Below are 23,925 nucleotides of genomic sequence, written 5' to 3' on the forward strand. Positions count from 1 at the left end.
GTGTTACCCACTTTTGATTTAAACCCTGAACTCTGTTACCTGTGTGACGGTCAGTAACACACGACAGCTGTGATGATAATGCGGTCTTCTCCTGCTGTCGGACATTTCCCACTTCCCACTTCTGAAGTCGTAACTTACCCTTTGCAGGGAGTTTGATTGACAGGCGATCTGACCAATCATAATCCGCCATCCGCCGAATCCGTCATGTTTGTCCGACAAAGCAGTCAGGAGAGTTAGTAGATTAACGTTGGAGGATTTGAGCTTGAAAAGTGTCCTGATGTCTTTCCGTGGATAAAACAACATTCCTTCTGATGTTCATTCATGTCTATTTGATGCTATAAATGAACTAGAAGGAAGAGATGATCGGTTCACGAGCCGCTTTAACTGAGCGATCTGTCCGACACATTCAAGAGACACAAAACCGTATTTATTGTTAAATTTCTTTAAAAAATGACCAAATTTGAAAGATGAGACTTTGTTTCATATCAAAAGTAAGCTGGTCTGTCCTGTGTGTCAGTGTGTTGTCAGTGTCCTCTCAGTGTGTTTCACTGTGTGCCCAGACAGTAACATAGTGTCGGCCCACATCCGGCACACATCTGGGACGCGTTGAACCCACATGTACCGGATCAGGGCCGGATAGGGGCCGACACTATGTTGCTGTCTGGGTGAGAACATGGTGTGTGTGAGAGAGAGGCGTGGCTTGTCAGACATAGCAACAGTAACTAAAGGGGGCGGGTCTTTGCCAACGGTCAATTACTAGCTCGCCGCGTTCAGGCGCTTCAATCTCGGATAGAATGGGAATCATGGAGGAAAACCGGTTTAGTCTTGCCTAAATGTATTGAGTCTCATTGTCAACGAACGGGATGCTATATTGAAAATGTTGCATCACATTCACTGACAACCACATAAACATTCACTACGCTGTCTAGATTTCAATTTCCGGTCAAACACTTGCTGTTTTCACGGTGTATAAAACGCTTCAAATGATTATTCATATATGTAAATATCCACTACTTTGCTATTATTTATTAGTTTTTCCCACAACAGCTCCATCAGCCTGTCTTGACAGTCACATCAGCAATCATTCTCTGTAAAACTTGATTTCGATGGTCTACTTTAGACATTCGACTAAACATAAGTAAATCTGCAACTATATGTGGCCCTGGTCCACAAATCAGTCACATGGGTCCAATTCATATGATTTATACACCATATGAACGCTGAATAAATAAGCTTTCCATTGATGTATGGTGTGTTAGGATAGGAAAATATGCGGCCGAGATACAACTATTGAAAATCTGGAATCTGAGGGTGCAAAAAAATCGAAACATTGAGAAAATCTCCTTTAAAGTTTTCCATTTATGTTGGCGATTGTGCTGCATTCACTCACAAAAATAAATGTTTTATATATTTACGGTAGGAAATTTACAAAATATCTTCATGGAACATGATCTTTACTTAATATCCTAATGATTTTTGGCATAAAAGAAAAATCGATAATTTTGACCCATACAATGTATTGTTGGCTATTGCCACAGATATACCAGTGCGACTCGTGACTGGTGGCGTGATCCAGGGTCACATGTCAACTAACTCTCTTTACAGTATTAGTAGACGGTCTGCTTAATATCGGCTAACACTTTATTTTGATGCTCCCCGACTGTCATTCTACTGACTATAAGTAACTTTGCAAGTGCATCTCCACTTATTCTAACCCTAACCCTAACCGTTTACTAAAACTCTAATGAGAGTTAGTTGACATGGAGTTGCAAAGTTACTTATAGTCTGTAGAAAAAGTGGACTATCAAAATAGTGCATGCTTTAATTGTAGTTATCTGTTTTTTTTGTAACACTTTACCATAAGGTTGCATTTGTTAACATTAGTGAACATGAACTAACAATGAGCAATACATCTACAGCATTTATTAATCATAGTTCATGTTTAGTTCAACGTTTACGTGCACCAGGGGCATTTTTGGGACATATTGCAGATGCATAAACACTCAAAGTGCAGATATTGATTGGACATCTCAGCAGCTCAACTAACAGGCCTCCAGTTTAGGTTTTAAAGAAATATTGAACTGCTAAGACTTTATTTTAAGGTGACGTAGTTTCTTAACTTACTATAGTAATAACAGTAAATTATGCATATTTACAAGTAACTAACCTTAAACCAAACTATAACCCTATAGTAACATATATAGTTATATATATATATATTCCTCATGACTAATTTTTTTAATAATTACACTTAAAATAAAGGGTATCCAAACTCAAATACTGATTACATATCAACTTACTGGACTATTTTTTTGCTAATATTAAAACCTTGATATATTACGCGAATCATTCCTTTTGAATTTGCTCGATTCTGTTGTATTTATTGTGGATTAATCGTGGTTTTCTCTAAGGTTATTGTGCCGTTTGTCGCAGCATGATCCCAGGTGGCTTTATTTTAATATTTTCCTTGCATTGAGTCTGTAATGGCACTAAAACTCAGTTTGATATGTGTAATGCTCATTGATGTGTGCTGAGTGTGTGTGTGTGTAAGTGATTTGATGTGGTTTGAGATGAACTGTGTGTGTGATCCTCTGAAGCGATCACTGCGTCACACTCAGAGATGCAATAGAAGTGATGAATGTGTTCAACATGCAAGAACAGCGCGCTTCCCCTCGCCTCATCATATTTACATAAGTAATATATACTTCCACTGGGTCTCGTTACAGTAATGCACTCATATGTGCTCACTGTATCTGAGTGAAACGTCTGTCGTCATTCAGCTTTCTGTCGTCCCAAATGGAGATTCGTAGTGAATAATGACTTAAATTTGCTTCTGTTCTTCATATATATACACACTACTGTTCAAAAGCTTGGGGTTGGGAAGAGTTTTTAGTCCTTTATGATCACCAATGCTGCATTTATTTGATCAAAAATATTGAAATATTATTGCAATCTAAAATAACAGTTTTCTATGTGAATATATATATAGCGCAGAAATATATATATATATAGTAAAGTGTAATTTATTCCTGTGATTAAAGCTGGATTTTCATCATCATTACTCCAGTCTTCAGTGTCACATGATCCTTCAGAAATCATTCTAATATGATGATTTGATGCTCAAGAAACATTTATGATTTTTATTTATCAGTGTTGAACACAGTTGTGCTCTTCATTATTCATATTTTTGTGAGAACCTGATACATTTTATCTTTCAGAATTCTTTGACAAATAGAAAGTTCTACAAGAAGAGCATTTATTTGAAAAAAATTCTTTTGCAACATTATAAATGTCACTTTTGATCAATTTAATGCATCCATGATGAATAAAAGTATGAATTATTTTTATTTTTTTTTATTTTTTTTAAATGACTCAAAATTGTTGAACTGTATGTATGTTAGAGATGCACTGATTGATCGGCTGGTGACCGGAATTGGCTAATTTTCACGTGATCGGCCATGACCAGCGACCGACCGGTCAGTCTGACATATGCTGATTTTATGCCGGTCAAATGCACTCGGGCGCCGCATGATTAACATCGCGCAACATCAGCATCACACGTGCACACGGAACGCACATGTAGGAAACCTTGTGAATTACGGCTGTTTCACGCATATTTTTTCCGGCGTGCATGTTAATCAATGAGTGCATTCACACCGGGAGCAGGAGCTGCGAGTGAGCGCCCAACAGGAGCGTCGCGTGAGCAGCAGTGAAGCGGGGGTTTCGCCGCCGAGTCTATTTTCTGCGCTGCTCACGCTCAATTAAAGTGAAAGCACACTTTTGATGGACAAAATAAATATGATTTCAAACAAAAGTGCCCGAAATGCACAGAATGTGCATGTCTAGTGTGTTTTAACAAGAACTGGATTAGGTTATGTCAGAAAAGAAAATGAAGACTCAAAAAATGTTATATAAAATTTACCCATTTAAACTGGTTTTTATTATTCAGTTTGGGTAAAAGGATATGGTATTTTATAAAAAAAATTTATATAGAGAAAATAAATATTTGTGTGTGCTGTAAAGTGGTTAGAAAAAATGAAATCGTATCGGCAGGTCAAACTCAATGAAAAATCGGAAATCGGCCTAGAAAATTGTAATCGGTGCATCTTGTGTGTGTGTGTGTGTGTGTGTGTGTGTGTGTATGTATGTGTTGAATGAGCTGCTTTAATGCAGTTATTTTTGGAGCTCGCTGATATTTTTCATAGTACGGAAAAGAGCATCCTGGACGTTCTGTTAAATATCTTCAGATTTATTCTGCATAAAGAAATCCCTTTAAAAGAAACCCTGTCACTTTCAATGTCTTGTTTTTGCTAAATGTTCTTTCATTCTCATTAATATTTGATCCGTTTGCATGGAGTTTGAATAAATCATAATGGTTAATTACTTAATGCATTGATTTCAGAAGGTCTTTGTGAACAGCGAAGACTTCGCTGAAGTTAGCAGTGGTGTGTGTTGTGAGTGCAGTGTGTGTGTGTGATCGGTGCAGTATAAGCCTGTGTAAATGTGCCGTTGCTGCCGGTGTAACAGTTGCGTCTGTCTTCATTGTATGATTCAATTAGCGGCTAATGTATGTAATCCTCTTGTAGTGGTACGGAGAGATTGATGCTGAATGAGGGATTTGATCCCGGCTCTCATCCTCTCGCCGATTCTCTCCTGAGAGACGCAGAGATGATTATATTCCCGGCGATTAGCTCGTCCTGACGGTCTGATGTCATTATTGTAATGATGTTTGTGTTTTCACATGATGAAAGCGTTTGGCCTCGTGTCGTGCTTCTCTGTGTGTGAGAGGATTGCGCTGGTGTTATGAGATATTAATGAGATGTTGATGCTCTTGTTTTGTCAGATTCTGATTAATTCTGTGAGCCCGTCCCGACCGGCGCTGGTGTACGAGAGCGTCCCGGTGAGCGATGGCAGTCCGGTGTTACGGGACATGCTGTTCAGCCCCGACCTCCAGTTCATCTACACACTCACCGACAAACAGGTGAGCACGCGCCTTTACACACTTCATAATGATGATTTCAATGAAGAAACACCTGGACCGGATCACTTTCAAAACGTGATGCAATGAGAATTTGATGTCAAAATGTGCTTAATTGCCATTAAAATGTCAAAATGCATGAGATCTTAATAGTCCCACAAGTAGGCTGTGTGTTCGTTCTGCATAATCCATTCATTCCAACTCAACAAGACAGTTCTGCACAAAGCTTTTACAAACGTGATGCTCATCATGCAACCAATAGTTTCATCTTCATGTCATTGCACACTGACATACATACACACTCCACGGCCTAAATACGTCAATGACTGGATCATTATTGCAGTGATTATGTTTAGCATGTTATATTTTTGGCTACAGTTCTTCTAACCCTAATTGATGGAGTGTGTAGCTTTTCATTTCTTAAACAACCATGTAGGAAGACACATCATGGCCATATTCCAGTTTGACAATGTAAACATTCATCAGGCTCAGATTGTGAAGGAATGGTTGAGAGGAGCATGAAGAATCATTTTCACACATGAATTGATGTTCCTCTGAGTCCAGAGCTTAAACTCACAAGCCATGTTTCCATTACTCTTCAAATTGCACAAATTGAAATTGCGAATTGAAAATACGTCCAATGGAAACACGTCAATTTCGCAAAAACTCCCATTTATCACAAAAAAGTGTTTACGCTCACATGAGGAGGTTTTTCAGGCAATTCAAAAAAGGAATATTTCGCAAAACTGCAATGGAAACCGTTTTTGCGCATTTACAGGTCAGCTGACGTAGATGACGCGGTGTGTTTGGACAGGATACGAGACAGAGTTCTTTATTAAATTCATAAAAGACAAAAGAATGACAGAAATACTGGATTCTAAACCTCAAATAAATGCCACAATCAAGACCTCGAAGCAGAAATGTGAGAAACACCCAGAAACACCTCATATGAGCCGCTCACAGTATAAGGGTCTTTCCTTGCCATCAATGATTGGAAAACATGCCTAAATTTCCTTCCATTAATAATGATAATGTCTAGTGCGGTGGCTGTGATATATATGAACCTACCAACGTGCGTTGCCATGATTTTTGGAAATTAAGTTTTAGTCGCATAACATCGGTTAATGGAAACCGATATTTAGAAAAAATCGCAAAAGTTTTGCGCAAATCTGTAATGGAAACGCGCCTACTTACAGTCTTCTGGATGTGCTGGAGGAGACTTTACAGAGCGCTGGACTCTTGCATTGACAATACAAGATATCGACCAAAAAATGATGCACCTTGTGATGGAAATAAATGTTGTGATGTTATTTCCATTAAGAGTTTCATTGATTTTTGGTCATTATCTTTTTTGACATGTGAAACAGACACAATAACATACAAAATGGACATACTTTTTCTTATTTATGATTTTTTTTTGTTGCACTGAGTGGGAGTTTGCTTCAGGCTTCCTCATTGATCTATCGGTCATGCGTGTGTGTGTGTGTTATGGAGTGTAGAGTTATTTTAGTCTCCTTACACACATGTAGAACATACAGTGAGTGATCAATGAGATGATGTACATTACAGTGTCATCTGATCTGATTATTGATGTTTTAGTGTACACACACACACACACACACACACACACACACACACACACACACACACACACACACACACACACACCTGTAATGCAGCTGTGTGTGTATCTGCTCTATACGTCACATGAGACTCCATTGATCTTCCTTTCGCGTCTGAATCCAGATAAAACATCACTGCCTGACACATCATCAATAATAATCATCACAAACTCATGATATTATGTAAAGTGTGACGTTTAAACTGAATCTGCTTCGATGTAATACACACTCATGTGTTGCCATGCTCTTAACTTCCAGTGTTTGTTTCCCGTTCTGTGAATGATTATCACACTACCATGTTTAATGTCGTCGTAAAATGTAGAAAAACACACAAGCATTTGCACGTCGACTTCTGACTCAACCAATCACGTGAGTTTGGGGCGGGGCTTTCTGTTTGACTGACCAATGACAGATGGAGGGAGTGTTTGAGCTGGAAAAATACTGTTTAAAACCTCAGTTTTAAAAGAAGAATTCACTTTTTCTAATGATTTTGATATGAATGTGAGTGTTTGAAGACTATACAGTGAAATTTTTTTAACGTTTGCGATGAAATAATGGTGTCTCCTGTAGAATACGCCCGTAAAATGCAAGAAGTCCTTCGTCTCTTTGTGTTCTGTCAGTTTCTATTTTTCCTGTTCCTTGACTTTTCTTCTCAGGATAATGAAAACGGCTGGCAGAGAGTCTGAGGCGCTGCTCAGAAAAAGCACACGCTCCATTTAAAGCCCTGACAGAGTAATTTAGCATTGGCCCCTTGTTCTCCAGCACTTAATTAAAAAGTGTTTGATAGCCTGTCTCCTCTCGCCGTCCGCTTCGCTCGGCCCGGGGCGAACCAGCATCAGCTCTTACAGCTCCAGATTACACACATCTGGATGACACTCCAACGGGAATCAAAGTCAAAACTCCCTCCTCAGTCAGACAGCAATTTAAAGCAGCCCAATTATGCTATTTTAAAGGTTCCTAATTGTGTTTTGGAGTCTCCTACAACAGGTTTACATGCAATCAAAAGTCAAAAACACTTAAATTTGCTAATAATCTCCACTGCAGCATCAGCTCTTTTCTCTCAGTGTCTGAAACGCTTCGTTTGAAGATTCAGTCTCTCTAAGCTCCGCCTCTCTGAGAGCTGCTCTGCTCTGATTGGTCAGAATCCAAACGCTCATTATCATATCTGAATCTCAGCTCTTGATACACAGTGATACGAATAGTAACGATGGCGTGGGTTTTACCGTATCAATCTCATCAAAGTGGATTTAAACGAACCTGCAAACCAGAGTCAGAATGATGTCACATCCATCACAGCTCATTTACATACTCTGCAAAAGTCATTTCTGCTAATTTGGTCAAATATTCTTATTTTCCTGTTGGATTAAGTTTATTTTTCTGACCCCATTGGCAGATATTCTTTCTTGTTTTAAACTTAACTCAATTTAAAGAACTTCATTTTGATAATTTATTTGAGAAAACAAGACTTAACATCTTAAATCCTTTTGCATCTCCAGTAAACGAGTCTTGATTTTAGAACTTAGATATTCGTACTAGAAAAATGTCAAAAATTCTAAGCAAGAAAATCATTTTTGTATGATCAGAATCTATTCTACCAGCAGTGTGAAATCTGCAGGAATGTGGAGTTTAATGAATCATAGATCAGAGGTAATTCACAGTAAGAATAGACCTCGAGTAACATGATAAATGGACTGCAGGGAATCAAATAAATGCTACAAGTGTAGAATAATGGATGATTTAAGTTGAATGAAAGAACTGGTTTAATAAAGAGGAGTGTGATGGTGTGAATGTGTGATGGAGGTTATCATGGACACACAGGAGCGTGTGTTTAAGCCGCTGCGTTTTAGAGTCTTAACCTTTTTGTTCCGTCTAATCAAATCATTGATCATCTGGAGCAAAGTTAATCCCATAATCCTTCATATCAGCACAGAGTGAATCATCCAGTCTTACTGCAATTAAGAACTTCAGTAGTGTGTGTATGTGTGTGTGTGTGTGGTTCAGTATTGATTGTGTGTGTGTAGGGTCTGTATTAAAAGCCTCTTGATTGGTTGAGGTGTCTTTACTGAAACCCACTGACAGGATGAAAGAATGGAAGAGAGGAAGTTTCTCTCCTCTAGTGTGATGACGTGCCGGATGGACATGCTGTGTCAAGCTAAAAAGAAAAAAGAAAGCTTTCACATTGGATCAATGTTAGTTTAAAACAATCCAATCCACTTTATTTCTATAGCACATTTTACAAACACAAAGTTTCCAAAGTGCTGCACAGAAGACTCAGAACATACAAAACAATAAATATAAAATTATTAAAACAAAATAAGAACATCAGGTTTAAAAATATATAAAATATAAAAGATAAAAAGAATAAACACCACAGAGGACCACACAACTCACGCGGAGTTAAAAGCCAAAGAATAAAAACGAGTCTTTAGACGAGCCTTAAAACACTCAACTGTAGGGGCAGTTCGGACATGGAGGACATGGAGGGGCAGTTCGGACATGGAGGGGCAGTTCGGACATGGAGGGGCAGTTCGGACATGGAGGGGCAGTTCGGACATGGAGGACATGGAGGGGCAGTTCGGACATGGAGGGGCAGTTCGGACATGGAGGGGCAGTTCGGACATGGAGGGGCAGTTCGGACATGGAGGGGCAGTTCGGACATGGAGGGGCAGAGCGTTCCAGAGTTTAGGTCTAACCACAGAAAAGGCCCTGTCCCCCCGAGTTTTAAGTCTTGACTTGGGGACCGCAAGCTGGAGCTGGCCCTCTGACCTCAGTGTCCGCGCTGGCGTATACATTTGGATGAGGTCCGAGATATATGTTGGGGCCAGTCCATTCACAGCTTTAAAAACAAACAATAACATTTTAAAATCAATCCTAAAACGAACAGGAAGCCAGTGCAATGAGGCAAGAAATGGAGTTATATGAGCGCGCTTTTTGGTTCCTGTTAAAAGACGTGCTGCAGAATTTTGGACTAACTGTACGCGTGAAAGTGCGTTTCGATTTATACCGATATAAATTGCATTACAGTAGTCTAAACGAGAAGAAATAAAAGCATGTGTAGCTTGTTCAAAACTGTTAAAAGACAGAAACGGTTTAACTTTGGCTAAAAGACGAAGATGATAAAAACTAGATTTCACTACTGCATTTATTTGTTTGTTTAGTTTAAAATCACTGTCTATTTTTACCCCAAGGTTAGTTATAACAGGACGCACAAAGTCATTGAGGAGGCCCAAATCTATGATGGGGTTAGTGGGGCCAAACTGCATAATCTCTGTTTTACTCTCATTTAGTTTAAAAATGTTTTGGGCCAACCACGCTTTGACGTCATTTAAACATTCAAGTAGGGGTGTCAGGGGGCTGCCTTCATGCTTTCTGATTGGCATATAAATTTGACAATCATCAGCATAAAGATGATAGGAGATGCCATGCTTTTTAAAAACTATTCCAAGTGGAAGGAGGTACAATGCAAAAAGAATAGGACCAAGAATTGATCCCTGTAGACCAGTAGACAATAGACCAGCTAGATAATTAACTACTCCCATGAAGCATTGCAAATGACATTGCTGAATCAAAAGTGATGATACAATATAATAGTCATTTTGTATACAAGCAAAATATATTTGTTCATGGTCATTGCAAAATATAATGTACTGTTCAAAATGTAGGGTTGGTAAGATTCTTCTGCTCCACTAATGCTGCATTTATTTGATTAAAAACACTTTTTAGAAATTGCAATTTAAAGCTTTTTTTTTATTGTAATATACATTAAATGTAATTTATTCCTGTGATCAAAGCTGAATTTTCAGCATCATTACTCTTCAGTGTCACATGATCCTTCAGAAATCATTCTAATATGATGATTTGATGCTCAAGAAACATTTATGATTATTATGAGTGTTGAAAACGTATATTTTAAAATCGTGATTCTATGACGAATAGAAATTTTACAACATTTATTTGAAATAAAAATCTTTTTAATACTGTAACATTGAGCATTATAAATTCCTTTTGATCAATGCAGACTTGCTGAATAAAACTATTTATTTCTTTAAAAAAAATCTTACTGACTTCAGCTTTTGAACAGTAGTGTGTGAAAGTATTTATGAAAATATGTATGAATGTATGTTATGAATGTATGTTATGTATGTATGTTATGTATGTAATGTTCTTCTTTCCTTCTGTTCTTCTTTAAAGGTGCATTGCGCAACTTTTCATGTTAAAAATACCCGTTTTCTAACCCATACATGCTTAAACAATTGCCTGATGGGCTGAATGAGCCCTTCTCTGATCACTGAGATTGTCTCTATAATCCTGTAAAGTAAAATAAATAAGAGGGATTCGGGCCGGAATTTTAGACTAGGCGTGACGTCATGCGCGTTCCCGGCACGCTCACCTGGCTGTCTGGCAGGTTTGTGTATTCGCCGCCATTCTCCGTAGAAGATGGATTCTAAGAGACCGGCTTGTAGTTCATTTCAAACACCAACGCAAACTCCACGTAAGATAAAATAAAAGAAAACTATTGTCCGTGAGCGTGCACACTTCTGGCTGCAGTTTCGCTTGCCGCCAGAGGGGGCATAGTTCTGCAAAAACTCAGAGACTTGCGCAATGCACCTTTAACCTTCTTAAGGCCAATTTATACTTCTGCGTCGGGTGCGCGTAGAAGGTGCGGCGTAGCATACGCATTGACGTGTACCATACGTCGTACCCTGACGCGCACCTCCTCAAAAATGTAACTACGCGTCGCGGCGACGCGGACCGCAAGATCTGTGATTGGTCGGCTGGATAGCATCGCGTTTCCTCCTACGCATTTCCGGAATGATCTTCTGCACTCTGCACCGCCCGCCCGCCATTTTTAAATTCCGAAGATCAGTGAAGAGCCATGGAAATAGACCAAGTGACCGAGAGATTGCTTGAAGAAGTGCGGAAATACAGCCATCTGTATGACTCCTTCAGTCGCCATTGCTCGTAGAAACCTAAACTCAAAACAGCCGCGAGGAATGTAAACACAGTGGAACATTAAAACCCACCCGCGCCAACTAGCGTTTCGGCGGTGTAACTGCAGAGCAACACAGACATTCGCAGAAGTATAAATGCTCACGACGGCGTCGCCTACGACGTACACTACGGCGTACACTCGACGCAGAAGTATAAATTGGCCTTTAAACTCATGTTTGTGCTTTCATTGGGTAATTCTCTTATTTCGGTCTTTTTTTACATTTAACTTTCATTTTCTGTCATTCTGATTTTACAGATTCTGATTCCTTCCTTCATTCCTTCATGTAATTGTTCATGTTTGTTGCAAAATCTAGATTATATTTGAGATGTTGGGAATGTTGTCCAACACTATAACTGTCAACATTTGTAAAAACACAACAATCTCCCACATCAGCTGATAGCTTTGAGTTTCTGTTGTGTCTGAGATATAGAGGTTGATATAGAGAGGTGTGTGTGTGTGCGTGTGTGTGTGTCACACACATGCGTCATCATCGTGTCACACATATTTGATTGACGTTTGAAGCCTGAGGTGCTGAGTTTTCCTCATCTCTGAGATTGAATGTGTGTGTTTTGACACACTATCATCCGGTGTAATGTGTGTCTGTGTGTGTGTGTGTGTGTGTGTCATTTATCTTGAATTCATTTGCGTGTGTTTTTGCTGCAGGCTGCAGTTTAACACGCTGAATATCAGATGAACTCCGCTCACGGCTGCTCGCCTGTGTGTGTGTGTGTGTGTGTGTGTGTGTGTGTGTGTGTGTTACATGATGACTTTCACCATGTATTAAAATGACAAATTAATGTTAAGCTTGCGTTAAACAGTGTTGTCTTTAATGCATATTCATTTTCTTTATTTTACACTGTATATTTACACACACGCACGCACATGCACACGCACACACACACACACACACACACACACACACACACACACACACACACACACGCACGCACACACACTGACAGGCTGCATATGGTGAACTGGTTTTACAGAGAAACGGATGTGCCCTGAACCCTAAACGTTTATACACACACACACACACACAACCTACACACAGACCAGACCTCGCCATCCTCACTATCTCACCATCTGTTCTTCATCTCTGTTTGTCTACATCCCTCCATCACTGTTTCTCACCCTGTAAACTGATACTCACACCTGTGTGTGTGTGTGTGTGTGTGTGTGTGTGTGTGTGTGTGTGTGTGTGTGTGTGTGTGTGTGTGTGTGTGTGTGAGAGTGTGTGTGTGTGTGTGTGAGAGTGAGAGTGTGATTAAAGTGGATTCATAGGCTGGTGTTTTCCATCATGCACTCTGCTGGGTTTATATTTGCCTTTAGATTAATAAGTTCAGTTATTTATTAATATTATCATAATATTTGGGTACATGTTGTTACAGTGTCATTACACAAGTAATTGCTGATTAATATTAATTATCTATATGTAGGTTATTGTTTGGTTTGGTTTGGTTTAGGGTTAGTTTCTTGTAATTCTACATAATTTAGTGTTATTAACTACATATAGCATGTGCTACTTCCAGGTTAAAATCTGTTATCTACGTGTTATCTTATGATATCTTTTATATAATAACTTTTATTAAAAAAACTTTATTATCATTCGACACGCATGAACTGATGGACCAGAACGACACAACTTTGACTTCCCTGGTTTTGCTTTCACAACTTCCATCCTTCCTCCTTTCCCTCTATTACTAATTTGCCTTCTCTTCCTCACACACACACACACACACACACACACACACACTGATGTTATTCTGTTTTCGGCAGGAGGGATTCAGGGTTCCTGTCAATCAAATGCTGATCTCCGTGGTAACTGTCAGATGGCGCAGCGTGTGAGAAGCTGATTCTGTGCCTTCCATATGCGCACACACACACACACACACACACACACACACACACACACACACACACACACACACACACACACACACACACACATGCAGAAAGCAGCAAACATTTGTCACCCTCCAGCGCTCATCTCTAGCCTGAAGCGACTCATGCTCTGACCACAGATGTGCTGCTTTACAGCAGTTATACTCTGATTTGCTCTGTGTGTGTGATATGATTAACGTGTGTGTGTGTGTGTGTGTGTGTTGTGCAGGTGACGCGTGTGCCGGTGGAGAGCTGTTCTCAGTACACGAGCTGCTTCGAGTGTCTGAGCTCCAGAGATCCTCACTGCGGCTGGTGTGTCCTTCACAACATGTAAGCAAACACACAAACACCTTCATATCAACACCTTTCCTCGACTTCACATTACATCTCATTTGACAGACAAAAATAACTTGAATATTTAACCCTATTAATGAACTGTTTAACCCTAGAAAGCCTACTGTATCATATTTAATACATGAAAAACATGATCAAAACTTTCTGAAAATCCTGTTGCTCATTCTACAACATGTCTTCTTTCTCCTGATTTATAGTTCATAAGTAAAAGGTTTTCTAGTATAATTGTACAAATGTTCACCTTCAGCTCGTGATTCATGTGTCTTTTTGCTGTGAAATCTGTACTGATAAATGTAATAACTTTGAATATTTCAAGATAAACACTTACTGGACTGAAGCAACTGAAGTTGAACTGAAGTTCAAGATAAAATATGATCATCGGTCTTTTGAGGAAGGTTTATTTGAGTTTTGATCATAAAATTGATCATTTAAAAAGCATGTTATTGGCAGATAAAGAGTGACGACTGCTATTCATATGCATTTTATGTCAGTATCTGCTGTACTGTTATAAATATCTCAGTTATTTACATTACAAGCATCAGAATTTCATTTTACTTATTTTTTCTGACTATTATTTGATGTTCCAGGCTTTACAGGGTTGAAGGATTTAACTTGTCGTCCTGAACCTGTTCTTGGTGTGTGTGTGTGTGTGTGTGTGTGTGTGTGTGTGTGCGTGTGTGTGTGGTGTACCACCATCTAGCGTGTCTTTGCACATCAGTTCATCAAACTCTTCCTCAGGCTGAAGTGGAAATATTCATTATGATTCACATAAACGGGTCCTTGACGCTCCTCTGATCTCAGTCACGAGAGAAACATTAGCTGGATTTCAGCCATGAACTCAAACTGTGGTTAAAAAATAATTAAAAGCCAAAACATACTCCCGTCATTCTCTCTTCCACAATAACCGTCACATTCAGTGATTATCCCTGAAGATTCAGATGTCAGCTTTATCTTCAGATGTCTGAATTTGCCCTTCAGGGATTCATGAAGTGTGTGTGTGTGTTCATGTCTGAGCGCTCGGGTCTCGCTCCAGCGCAGATGATTTCAGCGCTGCGTATGAACACACATGAGCCTCAGTCTGTCTGTGTAAAAATATGATGCTCTGCCAAACCTTCTGGCAAACATTAGCAGGAAACAGTCCTTTTTACCACCATTTTAGCCACAAAGAAGCAGTTTAAATAGTTTTCCTATGTAACATCCACATTAAATGCCAAAGGAGTGCAGAAGTCAGCTTCCAGATGTAAAAAATCACATTTATTTTCTCCATAGTGACACTATTGTTTTTCTAACAATAACTAACTTTATGGCCGACCACTGAAGGTCACAGTGATGATATTCCACTGAAGGTCACAGTGATGATATTTGTGATGATATATTTGATTTCAACAACTTTAATACATTTTGTTTTGTTTTCAAATTCCCATTGAAGAGAGATTTAGTTGGCACTACATACACTGAACAAAATTATAAACGCAACACTTTTGTTTTTGCCCCGATTTTTCATGAGCTGAACTCAAACATCTAAGACTTTTTCTATGTACACAAAAGGCCTATTTCTCTCAAATATTGTTCATAAATCTGTCTAAATCTGTGTTAGTGAGCACTTCTCCTTTGCGGAGATAATCCATCCACCTGACAGGTGTGGCATATCAAGATGCTGATTAGACAGCATGATTATTGCACAGGTGTGCCTTAGGCTGGCCACAATAAAAGGCCACTCTAAAATGTGCAGTTTTATCACACAGCACAATGCCACAGATGTCGCAAGTTTTTAGGGAGCGTGCAATTGGCATGCTGACTGCAGGAGTGTCCACCAGAGCTGTTGCCCTTGAATTGAATGTTCATTTCTTTACCATAAGCCGTCTCCAAAGGCGTTTTAGAGATTTTGGCAGTACATCCAACCGGCCTCACAACCGGAGACCACGTGTAATCACACCAGCCCAGGACCTCCACATCCAGCATCTTCACCTCCGAGATCGTCTGAGACCAGCCACCCGGACAGCTGCTGCAACAATCGGTTTGCATAACCAAAGAATTTCTGCACAAACTGTCAGAAACCGTCTCAGGGAAGCTCATCTGCATTTCCTGTCGTCCTCATCGGGGTCTCGACCTGACTGCAGTTCGTCGTCGTAACCGACTTGAGTGGGCAAATGCTCACATTCGATGGAGTCTGGCACTTTGGAGAGGTGTTCTCTTCACGGATGAATCCCGGTTTTCACTGTACAGGGCAGATGGCAGAAAGCATGTATGGCATTGTGTGGGTGAGCAGTTTGCTGATGTCAATGTTGTGGATCGAGTGGCCCATGGTGGCGGTGGGGTTATGGTATTGGCAGGCGTATGTTATGGACAACGAACACAGGTGCATTTTATTAATGGCATTTTGAATGCACAGAGATACTGTGACGAGATCCTGAGGCCCATTGTTGTGCCATTCATCCACGACCATCACCTCATGTTGCAGCATGATAATGCACGGCCCCATGTTGCAAGGATCTGTACACAATTCCTGGAAGCTGAAAACATCCCAGTTCTTGCATGGCCAGCAGACTCAACAGACATGTCACCCATTGAGCATGTTTGGGATGCTCTGGATCGGCGTATACGACAGCGTGTTCCAGGTCCTGCCAATATCCAACAACTTCGGACATCCATTGAAGAGGAGTGGACCAACATTCCACAGGCCACAATCAACAACCTGATCAACTCTATGCGAAGGAGATGTGTTGCACTGCGTGAGGCAAATGGTGGTCACACCAGATAATGACTAGTTTTCGGACCCTCTACTGTATTGTAGTGCCCTCCAAATTACTGTATTGCCCCCCAATACAGTAAAACTGCACATTTTAGAGTGGCCTTTTATTGTGGCCAGCCTAAGGCAAAACCTTAAAACTATTTATTGAAGAATATTTCTGAAATTCCTGTGAAGAAAATGAATGTTTAGCCCATAAGCATCTTTAACCCTCTGGAGTCTGAGCGTTTTTTGGGGCCCTGGGGGTGTTCTGACATGCTCTGACATTTGTGCTTTTTTCAGTTGCTTATAAACATATTAATGGCAAAGGTGTAAATTCACTCTATATAGCACAAACAGGACTACAATAATATGTGAGCCACATGTATGTACATGTTTTCATTTTTGAGAGAATAATGTTTATGCGTGGTTATCGAAAAAACTAAAAATTAAAGTTTTTGAAATAAGGCCACAAAACACATACTAAATATGTGGCAATAAGACTTTTGACTAATGGATGTCGTCGCCTATAGTTTTTTCTTCAAAATTATGTGAAAATAGTCTTGCTTTATCGTTCACATAAAACCATACATTGATTTAAATTGATGTAAAACAGGTTTTGCTTGGAAAGCCAATATGCGAGGGGGCGTGAACGAGGAGTGGTTTACACCTGAGAATACAATGTCCCACCCAGTCTGCATAATGATGAGCCATTCACTCAGGTGTGACACTGACTGAGCCACAATGCAAGGACAAAAGATATATTTAGAAGAAGACTTATATTGACCATTTAAGATTTTGCTTACATCTATCTTGTAAATATGTTTTGCTATTTTATTAAAACGGTTACAATTACAACAATAATTACAATTTCAACAATATTTCAAGTGTACTCTTTCTTTGTAAAAAAAATGATTATAGGCCTACATTTTATCTATGTATTCATTAGTTTGAATATAACCAACATTGGCACAGCTAACATCTTAGTTGATGACTTTATTTTTGACAAAAATTGTATTTTATATATAGAAATTGCTAAACAAAAGCTTATTTGATGTGGCAGTATATTCTACAGTAAAAACTGTACCCAAATCTAGTCAACAAAATGTTGTCTTTCATATTTCGTCTGACTGTAACGTTGTTTTCATGAAATATTAGGGCATATTGTTAATTTGCAGTTTAATACGTTGCTTATACAAATAGCCTACATTTTATTTCAACATTCAGTCGATGTTTACTTATCTCAGTATAGCAATACAGTTTGCTAAAACATCATCATTCATTCACACACGCGATTTAAATTTAAACTGTCTTTGCCAGCTGTGGTAAACAGCGCGCATCTCTGCCGTTTATTCATTCATAAACAGAAACCCACGTGAAGAAATTCACGTGAGAAGGAAAAAACGTACAGTATTCCTCAGCTCGCTCCTCGATATACCCGCACTTCTGAGGGACATTTTCCATTAGTATTATTCCTCACAGCGCTGCAAGACGGTGTAAACAATGATCTAAATAAACTTGTGTGTTTTCTCGAGCTGATGGGGGCGTTCACAGGATTGCCTCAGCCATTTGCGTTTGAATAGCGCGCGCTCTCCGTGGGCGGGGCCGATTATAACGTAATGAGATGAGATGAGCCCGACTGGAATCGCTCTCTTTTAATACAGATTTCACAAGATGAGAATATTAGCTTTTTATATAAATTACTTCATTTAAAAGAAGAGAATTCAAGCTTCATGCCTGTGTGTCTGAATGCCTGTTTGACTGAGTATTCGCTGAGTTATTGTTAATTTTCGGACGCGTTTCAGAATGGACTTCACTGGCAGAGAGAAGGCAGAACTCGCTTCATGTTTATTTTTCTTTATTTGGCAAAAAGCACAACACTTTGTTTTTATTGTGAGTATACACAAAAATAATACACATTTAACAGAATCGATTGATGTATGAAACTCCTATGGAAAATCAAAGTCAACAGAGTATTTATGAGTTTCTTTTACACTAATAAAAAAAAAGCGAGCTGGTATCGCCGGCGATACCGTAGACCTCAGGGGGTTAATGACGATATGAAGTCCTTCAGTGGAGCTCAAACCTTCTCAGTGTTGATTATATTAGAGTTTGTTGATACCCTGAACCGCTCAAGGCTGGAACTGTTGTGTTAATGTGAGTTTATTCTCTCTCTGTCCTCAGTTGTTCTCGCCGTGATCGCTGTGAGAGAGCAGACGAACCCCAGAGATTCGCTTCTCGAGCGGATCAGTGTGTGGAGCTGACGGTCCAGCCCAACAACATCTCCGTCACCATGGCCGAAGTCCAGGTGTGTGTGTGTGTGTTAGAATAGATGCTACATGCACAGACACTTAGATCCAGTGTTGGGCAAAGTTACTTTTAAAAGTAATGCATTACAATATTGAGTTACTCCCTAAAAAAGTAACTAATTGCTTTACTTAGTGACTTTTTATGAAAAGTAATGCGTTACATTACTTTTGCGTTACTTTTTCTCACCTGGGCTGGGCTTGATTGTTTTTTGTTTTTTTATAACATAATAAAAGTACTATTTTTGGCAAATGTTAACGCCCTTTCACACCAAAAGTGAAGTGATTAAGCCTCAGGCAGAAGGAAATGCATGTTTACTCCTGTACAGTAGAGGGCGCCGCTCAAACCTTTCAGCTGCTGTTATTCTAGATTAAAGAACAATAGATACAGGAGAAGGAAGTTCAACACTCTTATTTCTAAATCTAATCTAAAGTAATTTGTGCTTATTAGTATTGTGGAATTAGATCATTGAAGGTCAGTAGCAAAGACATTGGTTAATAAAGTGAGATTAAATACATAAAGTATATTAGTGTCATTTAATATAATAGTTAATTATTAAAGTTAAATTATTAAAATTCTGAGATTGCATTTTACTGTTTTTATTCAGTTTGAGGAATACTGAATGTTTTCGTGGCAGTGAGATGAGTAAATGTATGTTCACATTTAGTCTAGAACTAAAATAACCATCATGTTTACACACACACACAACACCTCACTTTATTTCTCTCAACATGGAGAGCTGTCAGTCAATAAATGTGAAACAGTAACTAGCGCTACTTATTTGAAAAAGTAACTTCGATATTTTGTTGTAAATTGAAAAAGTAATACGTTACTTTACTAGTTACTTGAAAAAGTAATCTGATTACCAAACTCAAGTTACTTGTAATGTTCCCCCAACACTGGTTATATCCGACACTTTTCCATAGATGTTCATTAGGAGAGTTAGCAGATACGCAGTGATATGGAGCAGCAGATGTCGTGTAGAGTGTAGTCTAAAAACAACTCTCCTTCAGATGAAATATGGGAATGCGAGCCAAGCTTTTTCACTTTGTCTGTTTTCTCCATTGATCTGCCAGCTGGTCCTTGAGGCCCGAAACGTTCCGGATCTTTCCGCAGGAGTGGATTGCTCCTTCGAGGATTACACGGAGACCGAAGCAACAATACACGGATCACGGATCTACTGCCTCTCTCCCACAGCCAAAGAGCTCGTCCCCATCACACGCCAACACAGTCAGTACACACATACATTCACATGCACGCACGCACGCACACTCAATCTGGGCTACATATACACTTCCAGTCAACCAACACTAACTGTAGCCTTTAGATCTAAAAGTCCTGAAGATTAAGAGTAACATCAATCCAAGCTTTAGATTGATGTTTATGATGGGTATTATATCATATCTTCCAGAGATTCACTCAGTGCTTTTGTTTTCATATCATAAGCTTACATTTCAATTCACATTATATCTGTCCTTTATAGTTTGAGGGATTATTGTGGGGATTGAGAAGCAGATCTGTTTCCATTAAAGAAAAATACTGAAACTGATGGATATTTTGTAATGTTTGCTTGCATTAATGGTTCTGGAAAGTAGGCGTTTTGTTGATGAAAATTAAGATTTTGACCTGAGAATCAACACAAAATTTACCCAAAAGTTGTTTTGGAAAAAACAACAACAAGTTGAATCAATCATAGAATGTTAATTACAATTTTTGTTAATTACAAAAACGTAATACAAAAAGATGTGCATGGGTCGTTTAGAGCAGGGTTATTACTGTTAACTAAAACTAAAACCATAAAAAGAACCATTTGTTAACGCTTTAGTTTTAGGTTCAATTCTCACTATTAACTAGTTGCTTATTATCGTGCATATTACTAGGATATTGGCTGTTTATTAGTATTTATAAAGCACAAATGAATGCCTTATTCTGCATTATCATATTCTACATCCCTTAATCCTACAATACCTAAACTTAACAACTACCTTACTAACTATTAATTAGTAGTAATTAGGAGTTTGAGGCAAAAGTTGCAGTTAATAGTTAGAATTGGACCCTAAACATATTTACTTATGTTATTATTTACATATATACATGTTACTTGAAATAAAATAAATGTTAATTGAAATGAAATAAAATATTAAAAAACTTAAACTTATTTAATTATTACTTTTTATTTCAGCTGTGGTTGCCAAAGCAGCTCTTCTCATTTTCATTTAGTTTAGCTTTATGTACTAAAATAACTAAAACTAAAATAAAAAATGAATGAATCTATATAGACACATAAATAAATAAAAATAATACAAAAATGACAACAAACGCACTAAATGTCTAAAACTTTTAAGTGGAATCACAACAAAAATAAAGAATTATTAAGTGAAATAGTTTCTTAATGATACTGAAATAACACTGCATTACAGCTAATATTGCATTCGTTTCCTTCAGTTGTCAGGCTGATTCTGCCTTAGCAGTTTTTAACAGTATGAATCTAAAAACATTGTATTTTTAGGTAATGAATCTTGTTAGATGGTGATGATTACATGCTAACACTAACATTGCTCATCAGAGACACAATGCTGTGATGCTGAATGTCCAACGCTGGCATAGTTTCTCAATCATCAGTGAAGCACTAACTTACAGAGAAGGATGTAGACTTGATTTAACCCAACAAGTGTTTATCATGATAGTTCTGGCTCTAAATGTGGCTGCGTTTCAAGCCGTTGTACAGCATGTAGATGATACACATAAACCTGTATGCTATATTAATACTCAAGCACACTAATGCACTTCATTATTGTGGAACTATATAAGCAACAAGCCACTCAAGGTTTCAGTGGAAACACTCCTTACACAGCAGTGTTTTGATAGCAGCTGATTCAGTGGCACTATATTGAACGTATATGATCCTTCATGATGAGTCTCTCTCTCGTTCTCTTTATTTGTCGTTCTGAAGGAGACACTCATGTGGTGAAGCTCTACTTGAAATCCAGGGAAACGGGGCAGAAATTTGCCAGTGTGGATTTCACCTTCTACAACTGCAGCATCCACAGATCGTGAGTCCATTCTTCCTCTCGCTCTTATCTCTGCTCTTCTCGTTTTACCCACTCTGGGGGGGGGGGGGGGGGGGGGGGGGTGGGGTCATATTTCTGTTGCCGTGGCAACCGGTGGCGTGTTGATTGACAGTTATTCTCTTGAAAACAGACTGTGGTTACAATCCTACAGATAGTGGGACCCCCAGCTGAACATCTCAATGAATACACTGCACTGACTGTGGGTGTGGGTGGGTGCGCACTTCTAAGATGCTCCAGATGGGTTCAGACTCTTTTGGGAGGTCTGTGTAGTGTCTTATTGCAGGACAGATGAGCCAAAGCTGTCTCCAGAGATATAACACACACACACACACACACACACACACACACACACACACACCTCTCAGAGTAACAGCATCTCAGATACACAATACCTTCCCTTACACACACACACACACACACACACACACACACACACACACACACACACACACACACACACTATCAGCAGTGAGCTTTAAAACTAGGTCACACGGCTCTTCCCTGATAAGACCAGCCTGTGCACTTGAAAAGAACACACTACATATGAGTATTATCATAATTGGATAATCACATGCTTCTTTATTCAATACGTCCACATCTCGAAAAGCACAACAGCCATTAGAGGGTTTTATTTTCGATAATAAAGTGTTTTTATGGACATTGTAGAGGGTTTGTGTAGGTGATAAAAAAAAAAGCAATAGGAAGTGTGTAAATTTCACAAACCCTGTCGAGATCATTTCCAGGTCATATTTCACCTCCAAATCAGAAGAAAGAAAGAAGGAATTTATTTTGCCAAAAGAAAATACAGCCTATTTATTCCATGGCAGTTGAAACAATACATTTTGCTCCCTCAAATATTATAATTTAGTATCACAAAAAACAACAAAAAAAACATACTGCCTTTTCTATAGAAAGTGATATTTCTAATTATAGATATTATATAATAATATTATATTATTAATATAATAATATTATATATTAATAATATAATATAATATATAATATAATAATATATGGTATTATTATTATTATTATTATTTAATATTGAAAATATGATTTATATTTTATGTTAAGAAAAATAATTGTATTACTATGACAATCATTTTAGAATCATTATTGGTTATATATATATATATATATATATATATATATATATATATATATATATATATATATATATATATATATATATATATATATATATATATATATATAAAGAAATAAAATAGTTATACAAAACTCAAAAGTTAAATGTTGCATTATGATAATGAAAATGATGTTTAATTGTCATGAAAATAATCTAATTGCAATGCAAAACATGTAAATGGTTTAAAAAGAATTTTCTTTATGCAAAATACATTTTCTCATCATGTTTTTGAGGAGAAATATGAGCTGGACGTTTCTGTGAGATTCACCCAGATGCAGTGTGTGTGTGATGAGGTGTTCGGCTTCAGAACAGCCCTGCATCTTACTGTGAGAGGAGGAAATGAGTGTTCGGTGTCCGCCTGTGTGTGTGTGTGTGTGTGTGTGTGTGTGTGTGCGCGGGGGTTTATGTTGATCAGCGACCCGTCGGTGGGGGAAGAGAGCTCAGCGTGAGGGGCTTAAACCCGGAGACACCCTGAAATCCCCCCCACTCCAGACGGCACGCGGATTAAACCCTCCCTCGGGATTGGTGCAGGGGTCAGGAGGAAAAATAAGGGCACATTTATTATCTTCTTTCCACTTATTTTAAGAAATCTCTGCTTTAAGTGAACCAGTTTAAATTGAACACGTGGTGATAATGGATTGGTTGAAACATTGATGTAAAAGAATTACAGATTGGAAGCAAACGGTCAGGATAGACGGCAAATTTAATGAAATGAGTTGAATGAAAATGAAACTGTGATGGATGGACGTTTTATTTTTTATTTGTCTAAATGTCTCATTTTCACAACCTATCAGTTCTGGAGCTTTTATAAAATGATCCACTGGAAATGTTTTGGAAAGGC

The 23,925-nt window shown here is 38.5% G+C and overlaps 1 protein-coding gene across 1 annotated transcript in view; it reads left to right on the top strand.

The window, feature by feature from the left end:
* The window catches only part of plxna1b (plexin A1b), a 170,842-nt gene that overhangs the window by 78,990 nt on the left and 67,927 nt on the right, over positions 1-23,925 (top strand). Inside the window, exons 4-8 of the mRNA XM_082136279.1 lie at positions 4,844-4,981; positions 13,707-13,807; positions 18,744-18,867; positions 19,943-20,096; positions 21,820-21,919. Coding sequence (XP_081992405.1) covers positions 4,844-4,981; positions 13,707-13,807; positions 18,744-18,867; positions 19,943-20,096; positions 21,820-21,919 — 617 coding nt within the window. The remainder of the gene's footprint in view (positions 1-4,843; positions 4,982-13,706; positions 13,808-18,743; positions 18,868-19,942; positions 20,097-21,819; positions 21,920-23,925) is intronic.

Source organism: Leuciscus leuciscus (genome assembly GCF_965113295.1).
Source record: "Leuciscus leuciscus genome assembly, chromosome: 14".
Taxonomy (NCBI): Eukaryota; Metazoa; Chordata; class Actinopteri; order Cypriniformes; family Leuciscidae; genus Leuciscus; species Leuciscus leuciscus.